This window comes from Canis lupus, chromosome 6, assembly GCF_048164855.1.
Source record: "Canis lupus baileyi chromosome 6, mCanLup2.hap1, whole genome shotgun sequence".
Lineage (NCBI taxonomy): Eukaryota > Metazoa > Chordata > Mammalia > Carnivora > Canidae > Canis > Canis lupus.
Genome location: NC_132843.1, coordinates 60,015,960 through 60,039,657, shown reverse-complemented (window position 1 = coordinate 60,039,657; position 23,698 = coordinate 60,015,960). Strand labels below are relative to the sequence as shown.

Sequence of the window (23,698 nt, the reverse complement as noted above, 5' to 3'; positions counted from 1 at the left end):
GAGATAATATTTTTGTTTAAATCTTGCATGTTGGGGATCCCTGGATGGCTCAGCGGTTCAGCGCCTGCCTTTGGCCCAGGGCGTGATCCTGGAGACCCGGGATCAAGTCCCGCATCGGGCTCCCGGCATGGAGCCTGCTTCTCCCTCTGCCTGTGTCTCTGCCTCTCTCTCTCTCTTTCTGTCATGAATAAATAAATAAAATCTTTTAAAAAAAATCTTGCATGTCTGAAAATGTCTATTTTATTCTCATGTGTGATTAATGGCTTATAGATAAACAGAATTTTAAATTTGAAGTAACTTTCCTTCAGGAGTTTGAAAAAAAGGAGTTTGAGGGCACTTCTCATTGTTTTCTAGCTTTTGATATTGCTGATATGAAGTCTCATGCTATTCTGGTTTCTGATCCTTAGAATATAATGTTTATTCTTTCTTTGGAATTTTGTAAGACTGTCTCCATGTCACCAAAGACAAATTAAAATTCAAATTTCCCAAAACTATGTCTTGCCATAGGCATTCAGTAAGCTCTTTCAATCTGGAAACTCCTATCTTTACTTATGGGAAATTTTCTTGAATTATTTTGCTAATGATTTCCTTCCCTTGTTTTTCTTTTTCTGGAACTCATTGTTTTGATGTTGGACTTCCTAGATCGGCCTCCTACTTTTTTTCCTCTATGTTCTGGGATATTTTCTCATTTTCATCTTCTAACCCTTCTATTGAGTTTTATTTGTTACAAATTTTTTAAAAAATATATAGCAGTTCTTTGGTTTTATATAACATTCAGTTTTGGTCTCATGTATATAATATTTTATCTGTCTGATAGCAATGCTTTTAAGTTTTCTGTTCCCTGTCTCTGTTCCTCCAAGTTTCTTTTCTCTTTTTGTTTGTTTTGGTTTTTCTCTCTGGTTGGAGGCTTTTCTTCAGCTGTCTACTAGTCTTGGGAATGTCAGTATCTTGAGATCTTTCCTCTTGGGCTGGTTAAATACCCCAAATAGTACTCTTCTGATCTCCTGCCTGAAGGGTAAAGACAAGTGAGGAAAGACAGGTGGAAGGGTTTCATTATTCCATCTGTAGGCATTCACTTGATTTCCTTGTATATGGTGAAGTGCTCCGAGCTCTCAGTTTTGCCTGGTATGCTCCAATCTAGAGACTCTTAGATCCCCCACATCCTTTGGATCCCCCACACCCACCCCTCAAACCCAGGAATTAGCCTGCAGTTTTATATTAGGATAGAAGCAAGGGTAGGAAGAGCAATTGTTCAGTGAAATGGGGAATAGGGGAAGACCTAGGGATCTACTACCATTTGATCTGATACTAGCAATTCCTGAGCTATTTAAAGATTCTATAGTAAAAATCAGGTTTGTTTCTTAGCTTTCTTAATTGCCAGACTAAGACTTGGCTTTCTCAAGTCAGCTAGGTTATTTACCACATTCCGTCTGCTTTTCAGCTTTCGATGTATTATTGTTATTATTTTGTCTGGTTGCTCTCTTCCTTCCCATTCTTCTTATCCTTCAAGGACCATGTCTTTAAAAGAAAATCTCTTCACTCTAGAGTTATAGTCCGATTTCTGGAAGGAATATAATTAGATGCTTATGTTCAAACCACCTTTTTTCTCCCCAGAAGTCTAAGAATCTAAAAACCATTCCAGATTGCTTCTGTGACTCAGTCCTCCTTCCTACTCAATTCTCCAAACACCACAGTGGTGTGCTATGATTGATATTGCATTAGGATTAGTCTAAAGAGGCTCCTCACTTGGGCATCACATTTTAGAGGATCCGACTCTCGAGCTCTTGGGCACAGATCTCCGCAGAGCTTGAAGGTACAGGCTGGGCTGTACCGAGCTGCATGTTTGAGAGGCTTCTTGTGATATGGAACCAAATTTGAAAATTCTAGCCTGGAATTCCAGATTACCACAAAATATATAGTCAAGACTGAAGCACAGAACATACTTATATTTAGTGTGTTAAGAAAAAAAACTTCGTTAGAGACTAACTTAAATATTAAGACAGAGGATACAATTTTGAATTTTGTAATAAACCTAGCAAGCAGCTGGTGCACTGCTCAATGTTGACTGCCTTCACGGATTCTCCTTCCCCTAGTCTTCTGGCTTTATAACCACCCTGACAATAGCCTAATACAAAGGATCTATACAAATCAGAAAAGGAATCCTTCATTTAGGAACTTTACTGCCATCTGCTGGAAATTTTATGAAATTACTACATATCAATGACTTGCGCCCACCCAGAGTTGTTAGGCAATTTCAATTAGCACTGCCCTGGAAACCACCTTCACAGAAATGAACAAATCTCTGCTCTGTGGGGATGAGGATGTGGAGGAAGATAAAAGAACAAATCAGGAACCCAAACTTGCATTTACAAGTTGGAAGGAACTGTGATCTGTCACCTTGACTTAAAACTGAGAACTGATTTCCTCAGAGAAAAAAACTGTCCTGCTGACCTAAATCTAGCTCATTAGGAGTAAAATAAAAATTGGCTTTAGTAAGTTAGATTGAGAACTTAACTATTAGTTTTTATTTTATTCGTACTAGTTTTGAGTTCTAAATAACTTCCAAAAAATTTAGGATTGTGTTCAAAAGTAATTGATATTTTGGAATTCAGTTGGCTAACAAATACAAGCTACTTCTTTCCAATGGACAAACCTGATTAAATCGGGTTGGGAGGCAAGCCAGTTCTGTTATAATGCTTTTGAAAATATGAACATTACACACCACAACAGACAAAACAGGGCACAATCTGTAATTCTGTGAATTTTTTGTTTGTTTATGCATGATTTCCTCTGTGAACAACACAGGTGAATGAAGAACACCACACCCAGTGGAAGCAAGCCATGAATGAATACACAACAAAAATGCTCACATACATACTTCAACCATCTACCAGCTACCTCACTTGACCACATGTGCTACAGGCCACGCTCATCCACATCTTGTATAACAGCATTCTATTCAATTTCCAAAAAACTTTCTTTCCATCACTTCATAGTCAACTTCCAAACTACTCTGATTCTCACTACCACAAGTAAATTTCCCAGATTTTTTTCAAGTGAAAGTACTATATTTATTATAGTATTCATGTATTTTGCAACCATTTAACACATGTAAAAATGTGCTACCATTTTTATTTTGTTCCTATTCTTTCTAATGTGTCATCGACCAAGTTTTTTAGTACAGTACCTCTGATCCCCTTTTCCCCTAAGACCTGTGATTTTTATTGTGCAGTTTTGCATGGTGATGTGATTTTTAGAATCACATATGCCACATTATAGAAATGACTGTACATGGTTATTTTAACCTAGAGTCAAGTCCATTCTTCTAGAATATTATCATCAGCATTACCTGTGTATCTTACAGAGTCTTATAGACTTCAAAGAAATAATATATACAGGCTCATAATTTTTAAGAAAACTCAAAACTACCCAACCAAAAGCTTCAAGGGACATTATTCAAGGGTCTTCCATCTTAATTACCCATAGTATTTTTTATAATTCTTGAGCTCATTTGACCTTTTTTTTTTGACCTTTCTTCAAATAACTTACGTATCACTGAGATCTAGAAATTAAAGAATTCAAGTATAAAGGCTAGATATTATGCAGCTATCTTAGCATGAGCTTACTTACTAGATATTGGTGATATAGTCTTAGTTTATTAGGCTATTTCAAAAACAAAAAACAAACAAGAGCTGCCATTATCCATTGAGCTCTAACTTCCTGAGCTAAAACTATCAGGCTACTGATTCTTTTTCATAACTGTTTTGATCACTTAAATATGTATTACCCTGAAGTACAAGCTCTGCCTCTATTGGTTTTATATACATATAAATATGTATTATAAATTCATTATATTATGTCATAATATTATATATTATATACATATAATATATATAAAACTTAGTATTAGCCTATTTATATTACCCTAAAGCACAAGACTTGCTTCTATTGGTTTTATATATATACATATTATATAATAAATATTATGCATTATATTTTGCATATATGCTTAATATTAGCCAATCTAAATATTGAGTACTATATCATACACAGGAACTATTTACCGACATTTTTAATTCTATTACTTTGAAAAGTGGAAGAATAGGTTTTTTATAATATTAAATCTTCGTTATTCACATGTCCCCTATTTTCAATATTATTATTACTACTCTATATATTCATCGAAGATTCTAGCACCTTGAAAATCCCTCATAAATTATCTAGGTACTCCTAATAATGTTTTGGGAGTAAAAAGAGACTCATCATTAGTTTATACATAAAGTTAGAACTGAGGCTACTTTAATAAAGAAAGAAGGTCAGGGTTAAGGCTAAGGTTTGAATAATCAGTATCCTCTACTTATTTTGATTAAAAGAGTTAACTTTTCTTTTTGAGATTTTATTTATTCAGGAGAGACACACAGAGAGAGGCAGAGACATAGGCAGAGAGAGAAGTAGGCTCCCTGTGGGAGCCTGATGTGGGACTTGATCCCAGGACCCCAGGATCACAACTTGAGCTGAAGGCAGATGCTCAACCAGGCGCCCAAAAGAGTTAACTTTTATAATAATTTTATAAATGCCTTGGAGAGGATATCCTGCTTTAATAATAATTTTCTTCAAAGTTGGATAGTTGGCATTTTCTAATTAATTAGAAAGATAATTTTGGTTACGTTTATGTTATGTTTATCATGTTTATGATGATATCTACAAACAAGTACTCTTATTACTCATTTCAGGCTCCAATTTTGCTTTGCCCATCCGAGCATGTGACCATGAACCTTCCTGACAGGTCAGAGTAATGCAACAAACAGAATAGACAAGAGTTCCTGGTTCTCCTGTGTGCTATCCACCAGCCAGGCATAAACAAGATGCAGTAGTAGATACAGTTTCTTCTGTAAATGCACACTTCACGAAAATGCTGTCCACTGTTCAGCTTCCCCCTTTCTCCCTATTTCACAGTGTTCTTGGAAGGTATTTGATGACTTTTTTTTTTTTTTTAAGATTCTATGTATGTATGTATGTATTTGAGAGAGAGAAAGAGTGCACGAGCAGGAGGAGGAGCAAGGGGAGAGGGACAAGTAGACCAGCAGACTCCACCCTGAGCGTAAAGCCCGATGTGGGGCTCAATCCCATGACCCTGAGATCATGACCTCAAGCTGAAATCAAGGTGGATACCGAACCAATTGAGCCACCCAGGCTTTTTTTTTCTTTAGGCTGAATCCACGTAGGTTATATCTCCATTGAAAATTAATCTTTACTAGTTCTAGTCCATGCGGTCAATTTATACACTGCCCAATATTGTTAGTATGCAAATAAAGTAATATCTGAAGAACTATTTTCCTTTTGAATATTCGAGCAAATCATGCTTTGCATGGTTTGAATTTGGAAAGTCTTTCATGAATAAATTAAAATCTGGATACTGTCACCAAGGGTAGGTAGTTTTTTCTAGGTTTACTAAATCTGGAGATGGGTGCTCTAGAGATGAGGTTCATATGCCTTAAGAAAACATCTCGTTTTCAGTAGAAAAGAATTTGGTGTCTCAAAATCTATGTCAAATGCCACCGTATGCATAATAATAATGGGTAATCTTAAACTGCTAAATGCAAGAGTCTGAGAAGGACTGAGCAAGAAGTACATTCTATGCTTAACTAATACCCACTCTGCTGCCTCATACCTCATACATACTTCCTTTCCCTAAGTTTCTGACATTTATTAGGTTCTCATCAGTGTAAATTTGCTCATGTTAAACAATGTGTTGAGGCACAAATATACACCTTCCCATCTTCTTACGTGCCAAGGCTCTTTAACCAGTTCAAAATCTCTGAGGTACAGTTAAATTGGCAACCACTATAAAAGTTCTTCACGTATCCTTTACAGTCACAGAGCTCCTTTCTGTTATAAATTCTCTTAAGTACAGTAAAAGGGGCATGTTTTTCATGAGTGGGCATTTCTCTGTAGGTGACTGCCTCACCTGAAATCAAAGTGTATACTATGATTTTTACCTCTGCAAAGACTGATCAGTGTTTGGGGTTCCTCTACTGGAGAACAAAGAGAATCCAGAGCTCGAAGTACAACAACTGTGCAAGATCAGAAAGGGTTGCCCCATACACACTTGACTCATCTGTCTTATTTGGAAACAAAATTATGGATTTTTATTCTTCTTCTCTTTGCCAATGCTTCATTATTTTCCTAACCTCTAAATGTTGTTCCAGTGCTTCATCTTCTACCTACACACATTTCCCTGGGGGTTTCATTTAACTTCATGGCTTTGAATACCATCTATTTGCTAAAGGCCTCCAATTTCTTTCTTTTTTTTTTTTTTAAGATTTTTATTTTATTTATTTATTCATGAGAGACAGAGAGAGAGAGAGAGAGAGAGAGGCAGAGACACAGGCAGAGAGAGAAGCAGGCTCCATGCAGGGAGCCTGATGTGGAACTCGATCCCGGAACTCCAGGATCATGCCCTGAGCCTAAGGCAGGTGCTAAACCGCTGAGCAACCCAGGCATCCCTGAGGCCTCCAATTTCTATCTCCAGTCTGTACTTTTCTCTTGATTTCCATACTTGCATATTCCTACTTGGGTGTCTTATTAAAGATCTTCAAACTCTGTATGTCCAAAATTAAGCTCCTGGTCAATTCCACTTTCAAATGTGCTTCTCCCAGTCTTTTCCATGAACTTAATTCCCCTAGCTGCTCTAACCAAAAGACCTCATTCTTCTGTTTCTTACACCCCATATCCAAGCCAATAAGCAAATTCTGTTGGCTCTACCTTCAAATCCAGAATCTGGTCACTTCTCAGCCCTTCCGCTACTACCACTGTGGCCCAAGTCCTAGCATCTCCCATCTAGATTATTGCAATAGCATCCAAACTGGTCTCTGAACTCTCATTCTTGCATCCCTACTTTTACCAGAGAAGTCAGTGGCTCCCCATCTCACAAAGCAGAAACCAAAGCCCTTATGATGACCTATAACACCATCTTGATCTGCTTGCCAAAGAGCTCAATGATGCTCTCCCCCTTGTTCATTCCATGCCAGCCTCACTGGCATGTATGCTGTTCTTAGAACACCCCAAGCATATTTCCACATTTATACTAACTGTTCCTTTGATTGGAATACCTCAACCTCAAGTATCCACATGCCTTACGGTCATTATTTTATCAGATCTTTACTCAAATGTCACTTAACAAGAGGCATGCCGTGGTTACCTTAGCTAAAATTACACTTCCTTGACACGTCCTATCTCCATTCCCTACTTTATTTTTTCTTTGTACTTATCACCATTAGCACAGTATATATTTCACTTCTTACTCTTGCTTATTGTCTGTTACTCTCAATAGAATGTAAGCTCTACAAAGGGACAGATTTTTGTTTATTTTTTTTTCACTGTTATATCTTGAGTGCCTAGAATAGCAACTGGCACATAGTTGTCACTCAATAACTATTTGTTACATAAGTGAAAGGTTTTTAAAAAATTAAAAATAAAAGCCACACAACATAATATACCACAGTAATAACACATACTATAATTAGTCATCAATAAGCTATCTATCTTCCTAACTACATAAGAATCTTCCAAAGGCAGAAATCTAATCTTATATCCTTTTTCATTCTTAGGTATTGAGATAGAATGTTACATATACAGCAATTACTCAATTAAATATTTGACAATAGAAAATTTTGCCTAAAGACAAACCACTAGGAGACAAAAAAAAAAAACAAAAAAAACAAAAAAAAACAGAATAATTATCTAATTCAACATTAGACTGTCATGTAAGGAAGAATGGCTCTAAAAGCAGTCTTTTTCCCTCTGGTACTTATGAATGACAGCTTCCAGTGCTAATTTAAGACAACCACTCCAAAAATGGTCATGGACCCCATGAATCTAGATGGCTACCATACTTGTAGTCAAGGACAGGGGCAGAAGGTTGGCTCTGGACTAGATAACATGGCCACTCATCTTAGTTTATCTTTGGGACCAGTACCTGGAATGGTGGAGATTTTTAAAGAATTACTATGTAGTTCTCTCTTCTATAAAATGGCAATAATTCTTCCAGACTATGATTACATATCCTCAAAATTAAGTGACTTTTGTGGGTCAAAAGTTCCTGGAGAAGTGGCAAAGAGAGTCATCAACATAACATTACAAATAATGACAGCAAAAGAGGTGAAAGAAGGTGACTCTGGGCCAGTCCAAGCCACAAAGAACTTCTATGTGAAATATATAAATAGGCTAAAATGGTTACACCCAGACAGGTTTGCAACATAATTTAGGCTCACCTAAACTGGTTTGAACACATGCTAAAGAAGTACAGTGGGGGGGGGGGGGGAACCTGGGTGGCTCAGTGGTTGAGTGTCTGCCTTTGGCTCAGGTCACGATCTTGGGGTCCTGGAATTGAGTCCCACATTGGGCTCCTCGCATGGAGCCTGCCCCTCTGCCTACGTCTCTGCCTCTCTCTCTGTGTCTCTCATGAATATATAAATAAAATCTTAAAAAAAAATAAAATAAAATCTTTTTAAAAAAATAAAGAAGTACAGTGGAAATAAGATGAGAGGAAATCTTGATTTTCTCCAAGTATGACTCCTTGGAGAAAAATGTTTGTCCAATTTCTAGAAATTAGCAACAATTGTTACAGGATAAAAAATAATAATAATAAATAAAGAATCCAGATTCTGACCACGAGTTCTGAGTTCCATTTAGAAAATGAAATGAAGAAATGGGGGGGACCCCCCCAAAAAAACCAAACCCTGATTTTCAAAAATACAACCAAAAGTACAGAAAGATCCATATTAAACAATACAGAGACTATAAATGATTTCCTATTATTTACCTATCAAATGTCTATGATTTAATGACTAGTTTCACTAAGCAAATATTAATACAACAATGAAAATACCAAAGCACTCCCTACTTTTCAAATTATTTATTTAATCTTAATTATGTTTCTTTAAAATTACCTGACCTGTCTAATAACCTAAATATCCACTGGTAAGCACACAAAACATCAAATGGAACAGACTTGGTAGCAAACGGGGAGAGTTGTTTTGATATTGACATTAATTCCTATGGTGTATAACTCGAATGGGTTTTTTTTTTTTTTTTCCCATTTCTCCCTTCTGTCACCCACTCCAACCACGAATATAACTTATGTGGGACATGCAAAATTAGCTCATCCAAATTAGCCTGATCCAACATTACATAAGGCAACATCAGTAGCTGTGTGAACAGGACACAAACTATTCAATACCAAGTTTCTACACAATACTGGCTCCCCCACAAATCTTAGTGCTTCAACAAGATCACTTAAAGCTCTTTCAAAATTTAAAGCCAAGGAATAAACTCAGAAACAACACATGACTTAGGACTGTATAGCAAAGGTACTAGCACTCAGATAAATTTTCTTTCTGCAAAATAACTTTGTGGCCACTTGATTGTAAAGAACAGAACTTTCTATGACTACTAACTCTATGTTAACATATAATATTTCAATGCACTTACTTAACAGGAAAAGCAGGATGTTTTGTGTTATTCTAACACACAATAACAAGCCCATAAATTACCAGATAAAAGTTAGGAATTTTTTCCTTTTATTAGCATACCCAGTTTGGTGGCGCCCTCTGGTGGGTACTCAGGAAACTGGCCCTCGGAAGGGACACTGACGGTTCTCCTCAGGCATCGCCCTTTGGTGGAATCTGTCTGCTGCTCCTGTCCTCCCTCCACAGGTATCTAGTGAACCAAAAGAAAAAGGAGATGAAACTTAATAGTGAACTTGCCATAACTACCTTCTGACTGAATAATATTTTTAGTTAATAAAGACAGGAGTTTGTAATCATTAGAGCAAAGTAGATGAAACATAGAAATCAGGTATTTACAATGGTAAGATATTACCAACCCCTTGTCAGGAAGTTTTTCTTTAAAAAGAAACCTGTAAAATCAAGAAAGGTGAGCATATAAATTAGCTTACCTGCAGTACAGACAAGTCATATCCAGGTGTGTGCCTGCTTTGGGAGCTATGAAAACCAAATAAAACACCCACACAAATAAAAGATTCTTATACACCAGTAACTAGTCCACATGCTCCAATTCTAGCCAATGCCCAATAAGGTAAATGGAAATAAAAGCCAACCAAAGAGACTTAGCCCCAAAACTCAATTTATAGAAGGTTTTGTTAGTTAAGAGTAGTAAAATCACCCAATTTTTTTTCAATTTTACAGTTAAGCACTTAGAGATAGTTAATAAAACATATTTCAGTGGAACATAGCAAGTGTTGCTTGTATATATAGAAAAACAACTATGAATGGTACAAAAGATCTCTAACACCAATAACTATCTTAAAACTTACAAGTTATCATTGTAAAGTAATGGGATGACCCTAAGTTCCTTTTTTTTTTTTTTTTTTTGGTAACATACTAAAAGATCAAATCATTTTAGTTTAGTGGTAAAGAGCACAGACTTTTTACAAAGATATTTTACCAGTAACCTTTTTCAGAATTAACAATAGTATGGGTAATAACTTATATAGTTTGGCAGAATTTGTCAGTAATTAAACATAGTTTCCATTCCTCTAGCTCCAGTACTGAAATTTCAACAAATTTCAATAATAATGATTAGCACTGAGTGCTGACTTTGTACAAGGCTAAGGAATTTACATGTGTGACATGATGAGCAAGCCATTACTATTCCCATCCCCTTTTTATTTTATTTTTTTTTCCCATCCCCTTTTTACAGACAAGGAATAATTTATTTCTCCAAAGATTACAGGGAACACATATGACATTAACTAATCCAATAAAATTGGGATAGATACAGGCTTAACTGTATATGCTTCCTGCCTTGCCTCAGTAATGCAACTCCTTTGACTGGGATCAAGGGGATGATAGCAAGGGAAACTCTATGTTACAGAGAATATAAAGAGCAAAGTCCTTATGTCCTCGTACAATCTGAAAGTTTGTACACTTTTTATAGGACCAAAAAGTCCCCATTTTCTCATTACTGTAACTATGGTTACTACTAGCACATTGAGAAACTACAAGGCAGAATGAAGAAAGATAAAATTCTAAAAATTAAGGGAGATCGAATAATAGCATCAATAAAGACATGAACTCTTCCAAGAGTACTCTGTAATTTAAGATTTTACGAACAGTAAGCTAAATCATCAGAATAGAAATTATATTATCTTTACTTAAATAATTAAAAGACTAGTACCAAGAAGTTAGATAATTCCTTCCTAGTAAGAAAGGCAAAAATGTATTCTCTACCTGCCTTCAAAGTAGGATAGAATGGGGGTAAGTTTTGTAAAAAAAAATTAGTTTCAATCTTTGAACAAACAGATGAACCTAAATAAACACAACCATTTTTGTGATAGCTCTAAAAATGCCTATTATCTGATATAATGAGAGCCTACACCACACAGAAAAAAGACAGTGGTTATTTTTTATACTTTAGGAAGAGATAACCTATTATGATCTTTTCTGTGGAAATTTATACTGACCATATCCAGTAAAAAGGAAGAAATGGCTTCTATTATCATATACTTTGTGTCTAACATATCTAACGAAGATAAAAATAAAATATATCAAACTTCTTACTTGGGCCTAAAATTCACTCACACAACTATTTTGTCAAAATTTTATTTATTTAGTCAAAATATTTATTTATTCATTTATTTATTTATTTTTATTTTTTATTTATTTATTTATTTATTTATTTATTTATTTATTTATTTATTCATTCATTCATTCATTCATGAGAGACACAGAGAAAGGCAGAGACACAGGTAGAGGGAGAAGCAGGCTCCATGCAGGGAGCCTGATGTGGGACTCAATCCCAGGACCAAAGGCAGACACACTCAACCACTGAGCCACCCAGGCGTCCCTTTGTCAAAGTTTTAATGTAGATTCTTTGTTTCCCACTCCTGAAACTTAATATATGATCAAAGGTTTTATTCAAACTATCATTTTAAAGGTTAGGGCACTGAATCTCTGACTCAAGCTATAAGGGAGAATAGTGTTGACCTTTATTCTAAACCAGCGTTTCTTAAGAATATTTTACTTTCAAAAAAAAAAAAAAAAGAATATTTTACTTTCACAACACTATTGATTGATTCTTACCTGAAATAATTTTTAAACCTACTGACCTGCTCTGAAAATTAGAGGGATCATATTCCAAGTATCTTCAAATGAACTAATTTGGAGTTCACAAATCTTAGAACATAGCCAGAGGATCAGTTTTTAGAAAGTCAATTTTAGAAAAGCAATTTTGTCCTTTCTGATTGCCTTAATTTAGTTTATTAGTTCACATTTATACTAAGTCCTTAAATATTACATATCTTCCCAGTCTTAAAACATGAGGGGAATTTTTCTTTTTCTTTTAACTTTTTTGTCCTTATACTGTGTTTCTGAGTCCTCCTTTTTCTTCAGAGGAGGGAGGAGGAGGTGTCAAATGCTTTAATTCATTCCATCTTAAATATTTATTTATTTTAGAGAGAGACTGTGTGTGAGAGAGAGAGCAGAGGGAGGGGCAGAGAGCGTGGGAGAGGGAGAGAAAAGCTGAATCAGACTCTATGCTGAGCGTGGAGCCCAACACAGGACTTGATCCCAAGATGGCGAGATCATGACCTGAGTCAAAACCAAGAGTCTGACGCTTAACCTACTGAGCCACCCAGGCGTCCCTTAATTCATTCCAGTTTAGATGTGGAAAGAACATAGTAAATAATGGCTTCTCAGGTATCTAAAATATGTTAGTAACAAAGTCAAACTGAATCTCTGACTCCTAGTCCTCTGTTAGTTCCAAACCATCCATGACAATAAAGAGCAAAATGGCACAAATAAATCAGGTTACTTAGAAAACATTATATATATAACATATACCTCTGTATTGTCTGCAAAATCTTCTTTCATTTTATTTAGAATTACATAGAAACTCATTTCGATTTCCATCTCAGTACATACAGAAGACATGGATAGTCAAGTACAGGAAACCAAGATCACACTAAGCAAAAGAAAGCAGTCCTGGGGCACCTAGTTGGCTCAGTTGGTATGTAGAGCATGGGCTCTGATCTTGGGGGTCATGAGTTCAAGACTCATGTTGGATGTGGATCCTACTTAAAAAAAAAAAAGAAAAGAAAGCAGTTCCTAAAGAATACTTTAAAAATGTTCAGGTCTACTATATCATTAGGACCTTTTAATCCTTAAAAAAAAAAAAAAAAAAAACAAAACTTCCTCCAGCTTCCTTATCTCCTTAAGTAGTGGCTCTCAAAACAAGTGGGCATCCAGGCCCCAGCATCAGCATCATCTGGAAGCTTGTTAGAAATACACATCCTCAGACCCTACCCTGAATCTACTGAATCAGAAACTCAGGGGTGATTGAGGGGTGCAGCTCAGATATGCATGTTTTAACACACCTGCAATTGATTCCTATGCTTACTAGAGTTGAGAATTGCTGCCCTAAGGTGTGGTTTTTTTTTTTCCTTCCTATCCTGGCTAAGCTTCTCAAAGTGTCATCCATAACAGAAGCACTCAACCTTGGCTGTAAATTATAATCACCGAAGGGAGCTTTAAAAAACAGACACGTAGGGACCCTTGGGTGGCGCAGCGGTTTGGCGCCTGCCTTTGGCCCGGGGCGCGATCCTGGAGACCCGGTATCGAATCCCACATCGGGCTCCCGGTGCATGGAGCCTGCTTCTCCCTCTGCCTGTGTCTCTGCCTCTCTCTTTCTTTCTCTGTGTGACTATCATAAATAAATAAAAATTAAAAAAAAAAAAAAAAAAAACAGACACGTAGACCACTCCTAGACATTCTGAGTTCAGGGGCTGGAGTGCAGTCTGGGTACTGAAAACTCAAGACTTCCCGTGTCACTCTAATGTGCAAGCAAAGCTGAGAACCATTGATCTATTCTCAGTACCTCCAGCTTTAATTATTTGTTTATTAATCCCTGACCACCAGTACTAAGTGGTGTGGAGGTATGAATGCAGAGACTTAAGTAAAATCACTTAGTTTTACTAAATCTTAACTTCTTCATTTCTGAGTCATGATCTTTCTGGTCTCTCAGCTGGATGCCTGGGGTGATAAGGCTTTAAAAAGGTCTTTCACTGGCAGAGGCAAGTCTCTCATTGTTTAGTACAATCACTAGTATCTCTATTTTGTTCTTAACATATCAGTTGCTCTCTGGAAAACCTGGGTAGACTTGCCCTGACCAAGTGTAGTCTGGCCCTTGGCCAAAGACGTGCCAGTATTCTTTCCAGCAGATTCTAGCACCTTCACTTGCAGAATTCTGCTCCCTGCCTCCTCAGTTTCGTGGGACTACTGCACTCTGCTTGGACTTCAGATGGAGGACCATATTTGGGAAATGGTATACAGCAGACAGCCAGGGCAATGGGGTTGATCACTGTATTTAGCTGTGTATTGTCCAATGCCTGAAACCATTATATATAATATATATACTAAAATCTCTAGGGCAGCCCGGGTGGCTCAGCGGTTTAGCGCTGCCTTCAGCCCAGGGCCTGATCCTGGAGAACCGGGATCGAGTCCCACGTCAGGGTCCCTGCGTGGAGCCTGCTTCTCCCTCTGCCTGTGTCTCTGCCTCTCTCTCTGTGTCTCTCATGAATAAGTGAATAAAATCTTTAAAAAATAATAATAAAATAAAAATAAAATAAAATCTATATATATAATCTATATATATAATATATATATACTAAAATCTCTAGTTTTATGGGTTTTTTGGTTTGTTTGTTTTGCAAATGGGAGGGCTAGTCTTATACCATTTACTCCATCATAGCTGGTGCCAAAACTCTCATATTATCTCTTATCCTAACTACTAATACAGTCTCTTCATTGATGATATTCTGCCTCTTAAATCTATCCTTTATATTGTTATCAGAATATCTCCAAAATGCAAATTTGATCATGTCATCCTGAGGCTTAAAGCCCTTCAATTGTTCTCCTTCACCTCCAGCAGTGGCTTTCAAAGGACTAACCAGATGTTTGTGTATAGAAGTATCTGACAGTGAGGAGGTAGCTCTCTGCTTCAACCAGAGCATAATTCTGAGTTTATCTGTTATACAGGGCTTTTGTATAAGCTTTTCCACAAAGAAAAGGTTCTGCTACAAGAGTGTTTTAAAACTACTATCTAACAGAGTAAGTGCAAGCTCCCTAATTCAGAATATACCAGGTTTTCCACAATCTCGCTACTGTCTGAGTGTCCGGCTTCATTCAGATTTTACATTCTAGGAATACCAAATTGCTTTCATTTCCCTAAAATATTCCCTATTTTGTAGTTCAGTGCTTTGCTTATTAGTTGGTTCTAGTTGGTTCTCTCAGCCTGAAATATCTTTCCTCACTTTCTTTTCTCATCTATACCTGCCAGTAAACTGCTAATTCATCTTAAAGCTTAGGACAGGCATTACCTCTTCCAGAAATCTTCTCCTCCTACTAATCCCCTAAGGGAAGGTTACGGTATACCTTCTTGAGTTTCCTCCAATAACGGATCTTTCTCTGTCACTACACTTATTACACTGAATTATAATTATTCGTTTGTACAACTAATTCCATGTAAGTCAACAGCTTATACCTTACTAGTCAATCCCCAAACCTTAAAAAATAGACCCAATCCACAAATAAGGAATATTTGGTAGCTAGAGATGGGGGCTATGTTAGGCAAAGGAAAAAATATACCATCGGCCAAGAAGTGGTAAACACACAACTTTTGTTTTGGAACAGGGAGTAGGCCAATTTAGCTAGAGCCTCTAGAAGGGTAGTAAAACCTAAAACCCCAAAAATATATTATGATTGCATTGGGAGGGTTTTAATACCAGGTCATACATAATTCAGGAAGCACTGGGAAACTATTTCAGTTTTTAGATCAGATGAATGGTCGTCTCTTCATTAGTCTGTCTCCTTCCTATCTCTCCCTCTTCCCAGTCTACAGATTAATATTCATAACATATAGCTTTGATCAAATCCCTTCCTTTCTTAAGCTTCCTTTGGTAATGACCCATTGCCAATAGCATCTTAATGACACAGATTACGGTCCTTTAGAATAAATGAATTTCTTTCTCTACTTTAGCTATTTATCAAATGCCATTTAAAAAGTATTTGTCTTATTTCCACAACTAAGTTTGGTATGGGGGAGAGAAAGGGGAAGGAACTGTGTTTTATTCTTTGTAACTCCTAGCTAGTAAATTCACTCACAGGGGCACACTATGTATCTGCTGAAAAGCCTGAAAATGGTTCTGAATGAAATATGCCATGAGTAGTTTACCCCAGGATAAATAATAGTTGATTTTTGGCTGTTTGCACAAAGCCTAAATGCTATTTTCATCAACATATTTGAATGAGAGTAATGCTTTCCAAAAGCAATAAAAATATTCTAAGATATTTTTAAATTGCATTATTAGTACCTTGCTGCTTATATGCTACCATCCAGCTTTCAAAATTCCAACTACAGAAAGTAGAGTCTGAATGGAGAAAAATGGAGCCACGGTTATCCTTCCTAATGGGTTATTATTGCCAAGAGAAAGAAACTCACATATTTAGCTTCTTTTTTTTTTGTATTTTTATGCTGGCTGTACCTTGAAGGGTTCATGATTGTCTCTCTGCCATTTCCCTCCACTCCTAATCTCTCGTTTACTTGGTCTTATCTCTTGCGAGCAAAATGGAATTCAAATGGCCTCCTACACCCTCTTTGAACTGGGCTGGTGCCAAGCCAGCTGGGGCCTTTGCTGGCATTCGGGCGGGGAAGTATATTTCATAACACACATAAGCAATGTCTATTTGGCACAATTTGCATGAAGCAATTTACTGAACCAATGAGTCATTTCTCAAGGTGATACTCCTGGCAGACTTCTTTCAGCATTCTGCCCAGACCTACCCTTCTGTTATATTCTCAAATTGGTAAGTGGTGTATTTAACACCCTTCTCATGTATATCCCCCAAGCAGACTTGTTCCCATTTCTGACAGGAAACATGCAGAGTTAGGAGAGAGCACTAAAAGATCCCACACACTGAATACATGAGTGATACTAGGCTAATATAATCCTCCTACATTCCAGCAGTGCCTGGCTAAGGCTTCATTTAAATCCTTATAGAACCTCTTAATTATCTTTTGAAGACAGCAGTAAACAACCTGGTGATTAGTTGATTAAGGTTTAAAACAGCATTTTTAGGTAATTTTAGAAGGAAATTCCTTAAACTCCTTTCTTTCAATGAATTCTATATTTTCAATGCAAAATTCAAGAGTAAGTGTTATACTCTTCATGATAATGTGGGTGAAAGGTAGAAAAGTGACAGCATACTCTGGTCCTTCCACAAAAAAAGTGGGTTTCTAATCTTTTCCTGTAATGAAATTAACAATATATTAAGCTTATCATTTAAGAAGCAGGTACAGCAATGACTTTACAATTTCTTATCAGAGAGACTTAATCCAGTTTTTCCAACTTAACGGTAGAATATACCTGTCTCAGGGCATTAAACTGTCTCTGTATCTGCTTTGTACCCTCATCATCCCTTCATCATCCCTTACCAGGTCTACTATAGTCATCTTAACTCATGTACTTCCTTCCAATCCCTTTCACTCAATTTTCCACATGATCAACAGAGTTACTTTTCTAAGAAGCAAATCTGATGATGTTACTGCCCTGTTAAATACCTTTCCATGGTCTAAATCACATCCAGAAAAACATCCAAATTCTTTAGCATGGCCTTCAAAGGCACTTTATTATTTGGTTCTTGCCAGCTATCGGCTATATTTTTTTTCCTCTTGCAAACTTTATTCCAAGAATTCTGAACATTTTGCAGTTTGCCAAAGAGATGTTTCTCGACTTTGTATCATTATACATACTTGGAATATCCTCCCCTACTTTTCTTCCAGCTGAGCTTCTTTTTGTCCCTAAAGACATGGCTCAATCATAAATTTCTCTGTAAAATCTTTCTTGGCGTTCTTCATTTCACATCACAACCCACCCAGGCAATATGTCAGTTAATCTTCCCCTTATGGTTATATTATAATTTTTGAAAAAAAAATTATTGAGGCAAAATTCATTTAACCTAAAATTAACCATTTTAAAATGAATAATTCAGAGACATTTAGTACATTCATAATGTTATACAGTCATCACCTCTGTCAAGTTCCAAATGATTACAGCTTTTAATTTACCTCAATGTGTCCCCATAAGACTACATCTTTGCAACCACAATACTACACACATTATAGGTGTTCGATAAATAAATAAAAATGAATCAATATTCAACAATGGAAAAGCATCTATGGATTATTTTTCTCCTTTATTATCTAGTTTTTAGAAAATATATGGAATTAAGTCTCATATTCTGGGAAGATTTATAACATAAAACGAAAAGATAGAAAAAAAGGTTCATCTCTCAAATTTACATTAATGAAATGGATATTCAGAATCAGAGTCTATAATTTACCTTCTAAAAAAATTATTGGACAAATATTTATTGAGAATTTATTTAGGTGTTGGGAACTGTTCTAAGCACTGAGGAATATAGCATTGAACAAAATAGACAAAATCCCTGCCCTAAACCTTACATTCTCATAGGGGAAGGGAGACAATAAACATAACAAATAAATTATAAAGCATTTCAGAAGGTGGCAAACACTATGAGGGAAAAAAAAAATCAGAGCCAAGTAATTAGATCAAAGTTTGGGATAGAGATATGAGGAGAAGTTGCAATTTAACATAGGTTGGTCAGGGTGCGCTCTCTTTGCTTACAAAGAGTTGAAGGAAGTGAGAAAGTGAGTCATGCAAATATTTGAGGAAAAAGGTAAGGCTTAGGCCTTGAGGCAGGAAAGGAACATGCTGATGTGTTCAAGAGTCCTAACAATGCCAGAATGGCTGGGACAGAGTAAAGCTGGGGAAGTTTCTGGCCTTCAAAACTTGGAAGAATGGAGTTATCATTAATGGAGGTGGGGATGGCCTCTGGCAGGATTGGAAAAATTAGGGGTTCAGCGTGAGGCATGTTGGAGATGTTTATTATATATCCAAGTAGAGATGTAATGGGCAGATGGATATACAGGTCTGGAGATGAGAGAGAGGTATAGACCCGAGACATAAAACTAGGAACCACAGCATTAGAGGGTACTGAAAGTCCTAAGACTGGATGAGATTCTAAAGAAGTGAGGCCTGAGGACTGAACTCTGTGGCACTCCCCTGGTCAGATTTAAAGAGAAGAGAAACCGGGATCCCTGGGTGGCGCAGCGGTTTAGCGCCTGCCTTTGGCCCAGGGCGCGATCCTGGAGACCCGGGATCGAATCCCACGTCAGGCTCCCTGTGCATGGAGCCTGCTTCTCCCTCTGCCTGTGTCTCTGCCTCTCTCTCTCTCTCTCTCTCTCTCTCTCTCTGTGACTATCATAAATAAATAAAAATTAAAAAAAAAAAAAAAAAAAGAGAAGAGAAACCTGCAAAGGTGACTCAGAAGGAAGGATGACTCCAGAAAAGCAGGAGGAAAACTAAGAGTGCACGAGGTCTAAGCCAAAAGAAAGTAGTTGTAGAAGGAAGGAGCCATCGACTGTATTAAATGTTGCTAACAGATTAAGTAGGATAAGAATGGAGAACTGACCCTTGGATTTAGTGAGGTAGAGGTCAGAACAATTCTGTCAGAATGGTGTAAGAATCTGGTGGAGCGGGTTTAAGAAAGAATGAGAGGAGAAGAATTACAGACAATGGATTTAAAAGTTTTCAAGACTTTTTGCTGTTAAAGGAAGCAGAGAAAGAAATGGTAATTGTTGATAGAAGTGAGATTAATCCAGGCTTATCTCTTCATTTAAAATGGGAAAAATTATAGCATGCTGATGGGGAATGATCCAGTAGAGAGCAAAAAATTAAAGATGTAAAAGAAGCAGGGGAGAATTGCTAGTGATACATCCTTGAATAGGTGAGAAGTAATGGAATGTGCACACACGGAGGAGCTGATCACTGGATTGTAGACAGGTCAACTATAGTTAAAAGAGACAAAACAGAGTATAGGGAAACGCTTGCTTGGGGATGGGTAGACATTGTACATGGTTGGTAATGAAGTATCAGAAGTTCTCTTCTGGGTGCTTGAGTTTTCTCATTGAAATAAGCATCAAAAAACAAACAAACAAACAAAAAAAGAAATAAGCATCAAAATAACCAGCTATACAAGAGTAATAGATAAAGGATTAGAATAGAGGAGAAGTAGAAAAAAAAGTCATTTTATAATTTTTTAAAAGATTTTATTTATTTGAAAGAGAGAGAGAGACAGAGAGAGAGTGTGTGCCCAGAGGAAGAGGGAGAGGAAGAAGCAGACTCCCCACTGAGCAGAGAGCCCAATGTGGGGCCCAATTGCAGGACCCTGAGATCATGACCTGAGCAGACTTAACTGCCTGAACCACCCAGGAGGCCTGAAAAAAAGTCATTTTGAAATCATTTTGGACTGTACCACTCAAAGTGTGGTCCAAGGACTTATGTTGTTCTGCAAATGTTATTGGCCTGCAATATATAATTTAACAGTACAGAAATTGAGAAGTATGCCTCGTGTGATCAATAGGTCTGTTTCATTGTACAGCACACTTTCCATGAACATGTACAATTTTCTTTACTTCTTCTTTTCCTATGTTATGATTATTCTGTGTATATTTATTGAATTGTAATTTCATTTTGGTTAAATCTAATTAAAAATTGGGACTTGTGTTTTTATGTCTTTTTGAAATTTCATTTTTCTTATCTATTCATTTTATCATATTTTGTTCACAGCTGGGTAGAGAAAAAAACTGGTCCTTTCCACACGTAGATTGAGAAGTACTAGTTCAGGAGAGTTGGACAATAATCAAGCTAGGAAAATGTTTTGTGATTGCTAAGTAGCATTAGGGGCTCACATGAGGTTTACAGTCACTAGTTTAAAGACCATCAGCACGATGGAGTGATTTTCTGCAGACATATTATGCTGCATGGATGGAGGGCAGGACAGATAAGGGACAGGATTTAACTGAGCTATCACATTGCCAAGTGAGAGTGATAATGCATAAGAAGGGCAAGGAAATAGTATGCAAGGGAGTAATTAGAATGGCTGACCATGGAATTCAGGCTGAGTGAAGAGGGAAGAGAGGCTATCAGAGGTATATGGGGTAGAAAAGGTAATAGTATCAATGGACCATTGGTCTCTGAAGGATTGTTGGAACAAGGGACGAGCTAGTAAGAAGATGATGAGGAGAGTATACAATGAATGCAATTAAGAATATGAAGAAGTTGCAGCGATGAGACAGGTTAGAAGAAAAGATCTGGGAAGAAAGAGGTCAAGGACCTGAGACCCAGTGTGTTGGAAGAAGCATCTCTGCAGATCTTAGAATCATAACAAAGTAAGGCTGGGGTAGTGTTGAAACTAATGATAATGAGCCAGAAGCTCAAATCAACAGAAAATGAAGAAGAATGATTAGGGGTTGGAAGTATTTGGACTTCTAGGAAAAATGGAGGAGGGCAAGAAGCAGTCGTGAAAGAGGAAGAGCACCTTCCAAAAGCAGCATGGTATGAAGGCTGTGGAAGAAAAACAGCCATGGGGATCCCTGGGTGGCGCAGCAGTTTGGCGCCTGCCTTTGGCCCAGGGCGCGATCCTGGAGACCCGGGATCGAGTCCCACGTCGGGCTCCCGGTGCATGGAGCCTGCTTCTCCCTCTGCCTGTGTCTCTGCCTCTCTCTCTCTCTGTGATAACTATCATAAATAAATAAAAATTAAAAAAAAAAAAAAGAAAAGAAAAACAGCCATGACTTGACAGGACCTCACAGAAGATGATATTCTCAGGGAAAATACAGGTTCTCTTGAAACCAAGAAGTTAAGGGATGCCTACAAAGAACAGCTGGAAGAAACAGCTGATTTTGCTGATGATAGACTGTGAATTGCAGAGGGTATAGTGATAAAGTTTTATTTTTTTTAAGATTTATTTATTTATTTATTTATTTATTTATTTATTTATCTATTTATTTATGAGAAAGAGAGAGAGAGAGAGGCAGAGACACAGGCAGAGGGAGAAGCAGGCTCCTATGCCGGGAGCCCAATGCGGGACTCGATCCTGGGACTCCAGGATCGTGCCCTGGCCCAAAGGCAGGCGCCAAACCGCTGAGCCACCTAGGGATCCCCCTAATGATAGAGTTTTAAACAGTGGTAAAAGAGGAGCAGAAGATGCAGGCAGAAAAGAGGATTTACAGAGCCATATACAGAGTATGGGAAATGAGGAGCTCTCATTTGTCCAGGGCTACTCAGGATGATGGCATAAAAAGAAATAAAGCACATAAGATACTGTTTTAGAAAATTATTCCTCATGAACAGGTAATTTATGAGACAAAGTGTGGGGGGGGGGGCAGGCTTGGAATCCTCAATTGATCAATAATCTTTAATCAGTGGATTTCACCTTAGTTCTAGATAAGGCATGTTTCTTGACCTTCTGCTCTCTATCCTGACACTACTTAATTTCTTATAATACTAAATTAAATAAAAAGTAAGGTCAGAAAGATAGCAAATGATCTATTCATATCACTCTTTACTAATACCTTTGATAAATGACTGCTGACAAAGCAGCTTGGTTAAAATGAACCTTTTCAATTATGTGTTTATCCAAAGTAAGATACCTAGAAATCTTCTATACTAATACTCACTCTACCAATTTTTATTATGTGTTCACTTAAGATAAACACAGGAACATGTGCTAGACTACCGCAGAAAACGCTGACCTTTATTACATTATTTTAATGAAATAAAACTTAATATTAAAATACTGGAAAAGGGTCATGGGTAGGGAGATGGTAACAAAAGTAAGGCAGATTTTCCATGGCTGGAGAAAAAGAATAAGCACCACAGAGAGCACACAAGCTGGGCCCTCGCAAGTAAGACCTGTCTATTAACAGAAACTAAAATTCTTCTGTTGTTATTACCTTGGCTTTACTATATTAAAGACTGCTGAATAAGAAGAGGGTTGGGAAAGAAAAGGGACAGAGAGAAGGAGGGAAGAGAAAAGGGAGCTAGGGATAAACAGCTCCGAGCTGAGAACTGTATTTCTGTTCACTTCTCAGGAAGGATGACTTACTACACTGATATTCTATATATAGCTTTTTAGGTATTTACTTTTGGCAATTAATGTTTGTCCTTTGTTAAACCAGATCTTTTCTTCTCCTTCCCTCCCACTATCTCTTTTCTTTGTCAAGATGATACTCATTGACTTTTGTATGTTCTGGAGGTGGGAAGTAAAACAGTGTCATGGACCTACCAAATCAGAATGATATCAAGTATCTGATACATCACCAATAAGCAAATGAGTTATTTGGATGTGGAAGGACTCTGACACCGTCATACTTGGAGTAAAGTAGTAAATAGTATATGATAAGTTCAAGGGTTTTTTCATGTAGAAGGACAAAAGTCTACCTAGAACTCGATGCCTGCACTAAATACATTCAGTCAGCCTCTCCAGATGTACTCTCTGCCTTCCTCTCCCTTGCTGTGTGTTTCAGAAAGCAAATCTCACAAAATACATTAACAGAAATCTTTTTTCCTCTGGCTTCAAGCTAAGTTTGGCTAGCAGGTAACAGCTGGCAAGACATCAGAAGGCAGGAAGAGAGCTGGAGTGTTTCTCCTCCTTTGCTTCCTCCCTGCTGGCCATCTCTGTTTGAGTAGAAGCTGTGCTCTTTTATGGGGCGTCACATCAATTGTCATACAGTCCTCTCAAGCAACCCATTCTCT

General features: G+C 37.2%; 1 protein-coding gene across 9 annotated transcripts in view; it reads right to left on the bottom strand.

Moving 5' to 3' along the window:
- The window catches only part of RASAL2 (RAS protein activator like 2), a 347,482-nt gene that overhangs the window by 156,544 nt on the left and 167,240 nt on the right, over nt 1-23,698 (bottom strand). For all 9 annotated transcript variants that reach the window (XM_072830776.1, XM_072830777.1, XM_072830778.1 and 6 more), the window contains exon 3: nt 9,594-9,720. In XM_072830776.1, coding sequence (XP_072686877.1) covers nt 9,594-9,720 — 127 coding nt within the window. The remainder of the gene's footprint in view (nt 1-9,593; nt 9,721-23,698) is intronic.